Here is a 12,536-nt window from a genome sequence, read left to right on the forward strand (position 1 = left end):
AATTAATAAACGCTAAAAAATACACGACCTAAGATTTACAAATCACGAAAATAACAAAAAAAAATTTTATTAAATATTTAACATATTGATACTGCTTTACTGATTGTGACAGCCCTTTGGTAGATTATGTATTTCAGGTGGTTAGCAACAGCGCCAATCTCCTCCTTTCGGCAAAACTGCGAAACGTCTGGTGACATATATAACCTGCCAAACGGCTGTCATAATGAGTAAAATATGTTATGTTAAAATACTTTTTTTCGTTATTTTCGTGATTGGTAAATCTTAGGTCGTGTATTTTTTAGCGTTTATTAATTTTCCAAATGGAAATTGCATTTTTGATTGTAATTTTTGAGAAAGTACTGTTACAGTTTTTGTGAAAAAAGTGCTCATATTTAATTTATTGACATGAAATTTTTTTTATTATTTTAACTCAAAAAAAGTTTTAGCTGGTGTATATCTTGCCAATAATCAAAATTATCCATAAAGGAAAAAGCATTTTACCTTCTTGTTTTCAAGAAAAAGCTGTTGAAAATTTTCCAAAATTTTAGTATCAATGTAGATGGCGCTGCCTCACTTGGACCTGGCCTTAAAGGTGGCAATACGGGTCTTCCCCTACTTAAATCGCGGTGTCAATTTTTTTCTACACTTTTAAATGTATTTTGTGCAAGAATTTGCAATGAAATTGTCTGTCTAAGAAAAATTGAATTTTTTGGGAATTCTTTTATGATAGAAGTTGCCTTAAGGATTCTCCAGGGGGTGGTGCGGAGTTAGGGGATAGTTTCTATTCTTCCCGTGTGAAGGCTCACAAGTTTGCAACCTTAGAACAAATAAATTTTTATTTGATAAGTAAGGTTCTTGTCCTTATTGATAGGAGAATTGTTTAGAAAAAGGTGTATAAATTAATAATAAGCTTTCCTCGTTACTAAAATATTAGAAATTCTATTTAATTAAATTTTTTAAAAAGTGCTTGAAATCAGGGCAACGTAGCATTCTCGTCGCTAACCTCAAATTTTTTGTTATATGTTATTATTTAATTGTTGAACTTCCATAAAACACTTAAAATTGAAATGAAAATAAGATTATTTACTTATAAGAAATTTGTAATATAATAAGTCGTTCACCTCAAAATTTGAAAATATAATGGAAAATATAAATAGTTTATTTATTATACTTTATTTCAATTTACATGATAATTAGTAAAGAAATATCCAATTAAATAAAACTGTGATTGTAGTAGTTTTGAACTATATTTTATTTTGACAAAAATATTTAATTATAATTTGAGGTTATGTACGTGTATTTTTATCACTCTTTTTGTTTTCCAATAATTAATCAGAATTAAATTTATATAATATATTAAATTGCAGTTTAATCCATTATTTTCTAAAAATAATATAAATAAATATCTATCAATTTGTCGACTTGCATTTGAAATTCGCGGCGAGTTGCTGCGCAAACGTGCCAAACACGTGTTGTGACGTTGCCACGTTTTCATGTCTGCTACTACACTTACTATTATTATTATGACAAAAAATCAAACTTTATTATTTATTTACTCAAAAACTATGTGGTAAACTTTCTTTATATTGTGCAGTTAATAAATTTATCATATTTTCTTCCTGTATACCAACTTTCAGATTTTTGTTTCATTTCCATCACACTTTTTTCCTATGGTTTATACACGTTCCCATAAGAGCCCATGTTAAATTGGTCATATATTTTATTTTTTTTCTAAAAAACTACGTGGTAAAAAATTCTGAAAAAAATCATAACTTCCTAAATCAATCTAATGAACAAACTGTCAAAATTTTGGTAAGTCTGTGTCATTTCCTTATATTGCCAGGGAGAATCCATAAGGGTGGTAATAGGAATCTTCCCCTACTTGTATTGGAGGGTCAATTTTTTTCTACACTTTTAATTGTATTTTGTGCCAGAATTTGTAATTAAATTGTCTGTCTAAGAAAAATTGAGTTTGTTGCTAATTTTTAGGTTTCTATTCAAAATTATTGCGAACCCGATTGGAATTGAATTTAATATAGTTTTGTAATAAAAATTCGAAATTTCGGAAAAAACGTATCCTTCCCCGCTTCAATTTTTACAGTTTTGGAGCTAAGAAGCTGAAACTTGGTACATATATTTAATTTTATGTGTAGACTTCACGAAAAATATAGCTAACCCTTTTGAAATATTAATATTTAAATATTAAAATTTTAATAATCGTGAACGGAACCCTAGGTAAGCGAGTGTAACTTGTACTTGACCAATTTTTTAAGGTCTAAAATAATTTTTTTCAATAAAATTCAAGGTTTTGTTATAAAATTCAAGGATTTTCAAGAACCAAAAAAGTTATTGTTATTTATTCTGTTTTTGCTATATTTTCAAAATTGAAAAATTAAGTCTCACTAAAATGGTTTTCACTAATTGGTTTGAAAACAATTAACTTAATTAACTATTAATTTTGTTTGGGAAACTGATTTTGAATATTTGTATAAAAAGAATTGCTTCAAATTAAAAAATTTCTATTTGAACTAAACTAAAGTAAAATTGACTGAATTTTAAATAACTTGATCTGACTAGACTGTCTTCTATACATATAATATTGTTATAAATTATTGTCGTTGAAATAAAAAATTTAAATCTTAATGGAAATTTAGTTCTCTCTCAATTTTTTCTTTTTTTTTTGTGTAAAACTTTTAAATCTATATACAATGAATATTTTAGTTACCTGTCCATGTATTTTAAGTCGTAATTCTCCTCTGTTTTCACGGTTTTCAATTTTTCTTCCTTTGAATAAAACCCTCCATTCAATCGAATTTCATTATCTAATAAATGTTCATAGTATGGCTGTGATGCTTCATTGGTAACATTTAATGCCCTGAAACGAACATTAAATCTCAACTATTAAACTGTTTTATTGCCTCCATTGCGCACATTTAATTGACATTGAACGTAACGACACAATTGTTTTAACTCAAGTAAACAATATTATTTATATATTTAAAGAAATTTATAAAAATATAATTATTATTAAAATTCAGTTAAAATATTTAACAAGAACAGTTAATTAAATAATTAATTGCAAAAGAATTTATAAATTAAAAAAATTATATATTAAAATATGTTTGTTTGAAAAAATTAAAAATTTTTAAAATCAATCTTATGATTGGTTATTCAGAACTATGAAAAAAAAGGAAGTCGATGAATCCAAATCTTTGGTCGAAAATAAAAAATTCAAAATGGCGGCTTCAAAATGGCGACTAAAAAAATTATAAGATAACGAATCTGGATAAAAATGGATACTTGGAGGTTTTTGGGGTCTCTGAATCCGAATTTTTGGTCGAAAATAAAAAATTCAAAGTGTCAGCTATAAAATGGCGACCAAAAAATTAATAATTTTCAGCTAGATTCGTTAACTTTTAAATTTTTTTGGTCGACATTTTGTAGCCACAATTTTGAATTTCATTTTCGACCAAAAATTCGGATTCAGCAACCCTAAAAACATACAATATAATGTTTTTTTTTTTTTAATTTTTTTGAAAATTTATGGCACGAAAACTTTATTTTCACTGGACTGTGAAGGGGTTAATAGTAAAGTAAATTCTTTTAATAATTAAAGGATATAATTTAAAGGACTTTCCTTTTATCATCAAATGTAATCCTCTTAAACAAACATTAAATGGAAAATCTGTTTAAGATAAAAGGATTCCTTAAAAAAAAAAAGTTATGTAAAATTCACTGAACTAATTTTTTCTGTTAAAATTAAATTACATTTTTTAAATTATTAAAACTACAATCTGATAAAAAAATAGAAAATAATGATTAAAATTTTTTAAAAAATGCGTTAATCTTTCTAAAAAATTTTGATACATTTGTGGCTGAGAAATGGCTTTGTGGCTCTTCTGCAAGAAGAGGTAATAATTATTAAATTTTATAAAAGTATAATTTTAAGTCGCAGAAAATATATAGTAAAAAAGCGAAATTTTTATTTTGAAATAATTCTAAACTTTAGAAAAACTTATATAAACTTAATAATACAGGATTTAATAAAGTTTAGTATATCATTTATTCATGATTCGACTACTAACGTTTTACCAAATTTAAATATAACTATTGTAAATTTTCTTATAAGTTTTTTAAAGACTAATATTTCTTGCACAATATCAAAATTTCGCTTTTTTACAAAATTTTTTTGCGACTTAAAAATATTTTTATAAAATATGATATTTATTTTCTTTCCGTGAGTGATATATAAATTTTTTTTTTGACAAGTATTTAGAAATATATTAATTTTTCTTCTTTTTCTATTAATTAAATATTCAATATGTAATTAAAAAATAATAGATCGATAATTGGAGATTGAGAAAAGAAGAAGGAAATGCTTGTAACTGACTTTTTCCGTATCTATTATAATAAAAAAGAGAGGGAAAATATAGTTTACCGATCTAAGGACTCGCTTAGGATGCCTTGATGTAGATCGTGACTGGCACAAGGAAGTGGATGTGATGGCGTCATAACGTCGGAAGCACGATATGCTATGGTGTGGTAAGGGGGTGATGTGTCGTCATCTCCGGACAAATATCGGCTTGTTGGTTCGATATAGTACTCTTCGAAACCTGTCACTATCGTACCGTCAAAAAGCCCGTCATCTGTCACAAGTCCTTGCACCACAGCATTTTCATCATCTGCAAGGAAAAAAAGTGGGTCAAATAATTTATAATCGATTAAGAAATAATTTAATTTTGGGCCAAAATTTTAAATTTCTAGGTTAGCATCATTTGCAAAGTGATTTTGAATTACAATTATTTTTTTTAATACTTTTAAAAAGATTTTCTTTTAACATTACGAATATACTTTTAATAATTTTTTATGTAAAAAATATTAATTATTATTTATTGACATAATTAATTATTTTATATTTATAAATTTATTAAAATAATAATTAATTTCATAAGTTTTTAAATTTAGCGCTATTATTTAAGTTGGCAGTACCGTTCCTGCTTTCAAGACACATGTTTTCATTTTTCTAACCTAAAAACATGTTTCACGTGATTACAAGTAAAGTTTTCAATCAAATACATTAAGTTAAAAGTTTAGCATGTTATTTACGTCTGGTAATTGTTATATTTTACCCCTTTGTGCAAAATTATTCGTTATTTCACAATATTTTCCCCTTTTTCTTATTTACAAAATAAAAATTGCGTCTGTTCCATTTTGATAACACTGAAAAAAAGTTTCGAATTAAATTTTAATCAGTTTTAATAAGTATTATTCCGAGTCATTCCGAAATTTGTTTCCGAGCTACTCAGTTTCTATTGGAATTTAAATTTTAATGTAACTTAGATAAAATGGCGTTTGTTCGAAAAGTCATTTATCCGAAATTTCAAATGTCAGAAAGTTTCAGAATTTTTTAAAGGCATTTCTGCAATAATAGAATATGATGGATAAAAGAAAAGATGGAACAGTGGTTAAATTCTTTGAAAATTCTATTTGTTGTACGAATAATTTGTATTGATCTATATTGATTTTAATTATATAATAATAAATTAAATACTAAAATATTTTAAAAAATTCAAAATAAGTATGAAATTGACAAATCTAAAAATTCCAGAAATAACTTTTCACCACAATTTCTTTTTAGAGTATGATTTTCTCAAACAGTGCTTTAATCTTATATTTGAGCAATTCCATGGGATGTGATAACAAGAATTTTTGATGATTGGAGCAATTTTATTGAAATCTTGTGAATATGTTCCTTTATGTGTACAGAATGAAAATTTTTTTTTTGCAAAATCGTTTTAGGAAGTGATTGTGGATATAAAATACTATAAGAAAAATAACATTTCAACAAAAAATAATTTTTTTTCAGTTTTAGATGGCAGGTTTCAGAAATTTTTACTCCTATTTGAATTCAATAATTTTTTTCTCCTGTCACAAAGAAAATTTATACAATATTTTTTGATGTATTCTTAATTTTTATATTTCCATAAAAATTTAAATAAAAAAAAATTATTATTTTTCTTCATTGTTTCACTTACAACTATTATAATTTAATAACATAATTAGAAATATTACATATATATATTTTTTCAAGATCACTATAAGAAATTTTATCTACAAAGCTATAAAGTCTTTATTTTCTCTATACAACAAGAAATAGAACTGTTGAAAATACAACACGAAGCATCACGTGTACATGACAAATTCTAATTACGACGAGAGAGAAATTCCCGCGTAAAACCAACAGTTGCTCAAATGCTCATAAACAATGTCTCTTCGCACAACTGGCAAAACATTTCCTCAAGTTTATACATGATTTTACGTTTACCTTTGTTGTCGCAAAATAAAAGGATATATACAATTTCAAGAAGGTATGAAAAATATCTTAAAATTTCCATATATTTCACATCAAAATTCCAAAAGAAAATCCATATAACATTTTTTCATACAGTCTCATCATATAAGTTAGGTGAAAAACATTTTTTTTTTTCTGTAAAAATGCAAGATTTACGATAGTAGATGGGAATTCTAAAACCTGCCCCATTAAAAGGAGTGACGCAATTTTATTTTGTCATAAAATTGCTCTTTATATTGCACACGTAACTGAAAACAATAAAAAAAATCCGGAAACTGTTAAATTGACGGAAGAATTTATAGATACGTGAAATTCGAGTTTTAATAGGGAAAAAAAAAATTTTTCTTATTAAAAAAATTCTACATGAAAAAAAAATTAATCTCTAAATTAAATATTTAATGTGAAATTTAAGAATGAAATCAAATTTCATATGAGACATATAATAGATGTTTGAGGATAACTTTTTTTATAGATTAGGTTCTCAAGAAATAGAAGAATTTTATTTCAAGTTTTATCTGTAAATCAGGGGATGAAATATATTTTAAATTTTATTTTGCCAAATAGATATTAATATAAATTCATAAGCCATATTATATTGAAAAATTTTATTTCAATAAATTATTAGCAGCAGTAAAATTTTCAGCAGTTATATAAAATAATCGCGGAAAAAAGAAAAAAAGAAAAGAATTTTTTTTTAAGTAAAATAAGACCAGTTATAAAGTAAAAAAAAATATATAATTTTGATTAAAAACCATTATAACTAAACATGGAAATAATAACACAATGTTATCTTTTAAATTACTCGCAGAAACTTACAATAGAAATAGCGGTCTGACAGACCGGGAATAGCACTAAGCGTAATTTTTTAACATCTAGCAATTTAAAAACTATGTGAGCATATGGCTGATGAATTTTCTGATTATGTCTAATTTATAGACGTATTTCTTTTTCTCTTCTCTTAAGAATAAATTTATTTCAAGTTTAGTTTTATTAATTTTTTTCCACGTACATATTTCAATAAAAAAAAAACACACACATTAATTAAATTGTACTCGAAAACTTAAAATTGAACAAGTTTTGCAGAAACAAAACGGCAATTTTTGAATCACTTCATATTATAGCCAAGAGAGTGGATAAGATATTTTGGACAAAGTTAATATAAAGTTCACAAAAGGAACAACTTAATGCTTCCGGGTAAAGAGTACAAGTGGTAAAGTTGGCGAGAACGGTCGATTGATCCCAGCGGAAAATCTTATCTTTTCTCAAAAGGTGGTATGCTGCTGCTTCTTCTACTACTACTACAACTATACTGGGGGTTTGATCATCGTCCATAGTTCCTATTAATAGGTGTATATTCAGGCACACTGAACCCCAAGTCCCAAAGTCAATATCAAAAGCAGCCAGAGAACTTTTATTTGAATTCCGATACTTTCCTTAGACTTTCTTCTTTTATCCCTTCTATACGCTATATATATATATATACACTATGGTATTCTCTTTTCAATCTTTTGTTATCGCGTCTTTGGCGAAAAAGTTTCCGTCGAAGAAGACGCGCAACCGGTCTAGAGGAAAAGAGAGATAAGGAAAACTGAGAAGTGAAACTCATGATGGGAAGTCGAAAGAAGAGTGGTTCGCCAAACAGTAAGTCACTTAAAACTGCATGAGATTACTATCAACTAAGCAAATAACTTTTCAAAACCAAAAAGATTTCAGGGTGTCTATACTAGTCCTGGAAGTCCTGGAAATGTCCTGGAAAAATAAGAAATTTGTCCTAGAAAAGTTCTGGAATTTTAATTCAGATTTTTAGTAGACACCCTGGATTTAGGCTACGATTTTCAATTAAATCAAACTTTTCATCACAATACATACGTATATTGTAGAAAACATGGCTTTATACAAAACGAACTATTCTTTATGCATTGGATTTTATAATTCTTCATTTAAATTATAATTCAATTAATATGCATATTAATACTTTCAGAGTTTAGACAAAATGTTTTCAAAATTTATTTTCTCTTTTTAGATGAGCTACCCTGAAAAATTTCTAGACAGTTTTAGTTAAATAATTCTGGTAAGATCAGCTAGAATTCAGTATGTAAATAAATATTCACAAAAATTTTATAACTAAAAAATTCTGGTTTGTTTAACAAAAATTTATTGTTAAATTGACCAGAATCAAATATTTTTTCTTTTTATTTATTATTTATTTATTAGAATAAATTCTAAATTTTTATAATTACAAAGCGAGTGCACATTAGAAAACATATATTTTATCACATAATTAAAAATTATTGGGAGATATAGTCAATTTCAACATAAAAATATTAATTAAAATTTTTATTTTAAAGTTATTTATTAGAAATAATTAGTTTTTAGATGAATTTTCAATTTTAGAATTAAAATTTGACAGGTTTTCATTTTATACGAATTTTTACATAAAATTTTTAGTTATACATTCAATGCAATTTTTTAAATGACAGAAATTTCAATTCACGAATTTTAATTTGTCCGAATTTTTAAGACGACGAATTTTCATTTGTCCGAAATTACAAATGGTCAAACAAACAATCGACAGAATGATTTTGGCGCAATTTTTAAAATTAACGAATTAGAAATTATGAAGAAAAAATTGTAATTGGTTAATTTTTAAAATTGCGCCGAAATCTTTCTGTCGATTGTTTGTTCGGCCATTTGTAATTTTGGACAAATGAAAATTTGGCGTTTTAAAAATTCTATCAATTAAAAATTCGGACAAATTAAAATTCGGTGAATTGGAATTTTTATCATTTGAAAATTCGCATCACGTAAAAATTCTATTGAATGAGAATTATGTTGAATTGAAATTCGATTAAATTAAAATTATCTTCAATAAAAAGTCATGAAAATTAAATGACTATATAGAGTAAAAATTTTGTGACAAACAAAAATTTGGTAGCTAAAAATTTAGTTAAGTTAAACTTTGTATAAAAAGTAATTCTTGCAAATGCTAATTTGACCAATGAAAATTCGTCAAAAAAAAAAAAAAAAAATTCTAATAAAATTTTTTGAAATAAAAATTTTAATTAACTCCTCAAATTCCTGGCCTTACGGAGTGATTTGCGCAGAGTAATTGAATTTTATTTAATTATCCACATCGAGTTATTGAATTGCTGGATTAAGGTATTTTGTTTACAGCTGCTGTTTGTAAATTTAACATTTTATTATAGTTAAACTAACCAGAATTCTAGTTATTTTAACCAGATATTGTTTCAATGTATCACTGCGGGAAAAATAATACTTCATTCTGTTATATTGATCCAATTCTAATTAAATTCATTTTTAAAAAATATTTTACTAATTGTTTTATATAAAAAATAAATGAACGGAAATTCAAAATAAAAGTATTTTTCTATATATAAATAAAAAAAAATCGGACAAGTGCGAGTTACACTCGCACTGAAATCGAGGGTTCCGTACTCGAAGCGAACTTATTTGGTATAAAAACAAATGTTTAAAAAATATGTGTTGTATGACAACTAATATAAGTGATACGAAGAGGAACAATTTTGTAAAATTCAAGAAAATTGTTCCTCTTCGTATCACTTATATTAGTTGTCATACAACACATATTTTTTAAACATTTGTTTTTATACCAAATAAGTTCGCTTCGAGTACGAAACCCTCGATTTCAGTGCGAGTGTAACTCGCACTTGTCCGATTTTTTTTATTTTAGAGTTGTAACGACTGAAGAAATGAACTCAATCATGTTTATTAAATTATTTCTATAATCTACACATAAAAATACGTAAAAATAGAAAATTTGAAGCCCTTTAGAAAAAATTTGTTCCGTTATTGGGAGAAAATTCATGATTTTTTCTAAAATTATCAGTTTTTTCTTGACAGACCCAGAAAAATCAACTCCAATCATCCTCGCTATATTTTTTTTGTAATCTACAAGTAAAAATACGTTAAAATATATAAATTTAATTTCCTTTAAATCAGGGACTGTCTCGAAATATTTGTGTCGTGTCCGTGTAGTGTCGCGACTCGACACGTTTGAAAACAATTAAAAGTATCGTGGCGAGACCCGACACTTTTAAAAATTTTCAAACGTATCGTGGCACGACCCGACACAGTTAAGAAATTCATAATTGTATCGTGGCGAAGCACGATACGTTTAGAAATTTGTAATCGTATCGTGGCAGGACTGGACACGTTTACGAATTTCCAAAAGTATCGTGGCGCGACTAGACACAATAAAAATTTGAGAATCGTATCGTGGGGCTGAACTACACGACACAATACCAAAATAATTATGAATTTCGTGTCGCATACAATGAAACTTGTTGATCAACATCTTGACAGTTTATTAATCCTTCAATAACATTTCAAGAAATAAAATTAAAATAAAATAGATATAGATTGAATATATATCAAATGTAAATTATTAAATTTATATTATATTATATTATATTATATTATATTATATTATATTATATTATATTATATTATATTATATTATATTATATTATATTATATTATATTATATTATATTATATTATATTATATTATATTATATTATATTATATTATATTATATTATATTATATTATATTATATTATATTATATTATATTATATTATATTATATTATATTATATTATATTATATTATATTATATTATATTATATTATATTATATTATATTATATTATATTATATTATATTATATTATATTATTTCCACGAATTTCTGTTTTCATCCTATACTGTTTATTTTCATGTATTTCTTTTTGTATTATCAACAACTTATTGTCTAGTATGTAAACAAACCACACTTAAAATTAAAAATAATTTTGTTCAATAAAATTAATAGATTAATTTAATTTATTAACATTTTAATATTATTATGATTTAAAGAATTGAAAAAAATGTAAGACTTGATTACGAATTCAATATCAGTTTTTTAAAATTCAAAATGGCGGATCCAATATACCGAATCAAAATAACTAAAAATGGGCAAATTCGTCTAAACCATGTTACCCAGGGGTTTTCGGGGTCGCTGATTACGAATCTGACATTAGTTTTTCAAAATTCAAAATGTCCCAAAAAACGCTCGAGTAACAAGTTTCAAAAGATCCGATCCTTTTTAAAAAATTGTTCAGCATATTAGATCCGCCATTTCGAATATTAAAAAACTGATGTTACATTCGTAATCAGCGACCCTGAAAACCCCTCAGTTACTTGTTTCAATCCAATCCGATTAATTTTTTATTTTGTCGTCCGCCATATTGGATCCGCCATTTTGAATTTTAAAAAACTTTTGTCACAATTCGTAATCAATGACCCTGAAAACCCCCGAGTAATAGGATTTAATACAATCCGATTAATTTTTTATTTTGTCTTCCGCCATATTGGATCCGCCATTTTGAACCTCGAAAAACTGATGTCAGATTCGTAATCAGCGACCCCGAAAATCCCTGGGTAACATGGTTTAGACGAATTTGCCCATTTTTAGTTATTTTGATTCGGTATATTGGATCCGCCATTTTGAATTTTAAAAAACTGATATTGAATTCGTAATCAAGTCTTACATTTTTTTCAATTCTTTAAATCATAATAATATTAAAATGTTAATAAATTAAATTAATCTATTAATTTTATTGAACAAAATTATTTTTAATTTTAAGTGTGGTTTGTTTACATACTAGACAATAAGTTGTTGATAATACAAAAAGAAATTCGTGGAAATAATATAATATAATATAATATAATATAATATAATATAATATAATATAATATAATATAATATAATATAATATAATATAATATAATATAATATAATATAATATAATATAATATAATATAATATAATATAATATAATATAATATAATATAATATAATATAATATAATATAATATAATATAATATAATATAATATAATATAATATAATATAATATAATATAATATAATATAATATAATATAATATAATATAATATAATATAATATAATATAATATAATATAATATAATATAATATAATATAATATAATATAATATAATATAATATAATATAATATAATATAATATAATATAATATAATATAATATAATATAATATAATATAATATAATATAATATAATATAATATATTATATTATTGTATATTATTATTAGTATTATTATTATTCCATATATACTATATTAT

General features: G+C 24.8%; 1 protein-coding gene across 3 annotated transcripts in view; it reads right to left on the reverse strand.

The window, feature by feature from the left end:
- Positions 1 to 12,536, reverse strand: part of LOC127283644 (disintegrin and metalloproteinase domain-containing protein 10-like) — a 170,120-nt gene that overhangs the window by 48,226 nt on the left and 109,358 nt on the right. For all 3 annotated transcript variants that reach the window (XM_051308645.1, XM_051308646.1, XM_051308648.1), the window contains 2 exons: positions 4,439 to 4,682; positions 2,726 to 2,875 (listed from right to left, as the gene is read on the reverse strand). In XM_051308645.1, the coding sequence (XP_051164602.1) occupies positions 2,726 to 2,875; positions 4,439 to 4,682 (394 nt within the window). The remainder of the gene's footprint in view (positions 1 to 2,725; positions 2,876 to 4,438; positions 4,683 to 12,536) is intronic.

This window comes from Leptopilina boulardi, unplaced genomic scaffold, assembly GCF_019393585.1.
Source record: "Leptopilina boulardi isolate dan_hultmark-lab unplaced genomic scaffold, ZJU_Lbou_2.1 LbouV2_310, whole genome shotgun sequence".
Lineage (NCBI taxonomy): Eukaryota > Metazoa > Arthropoda > Insecta > Hymenoptera > Figitidae > Leptopilina > Leptopilina boulardi.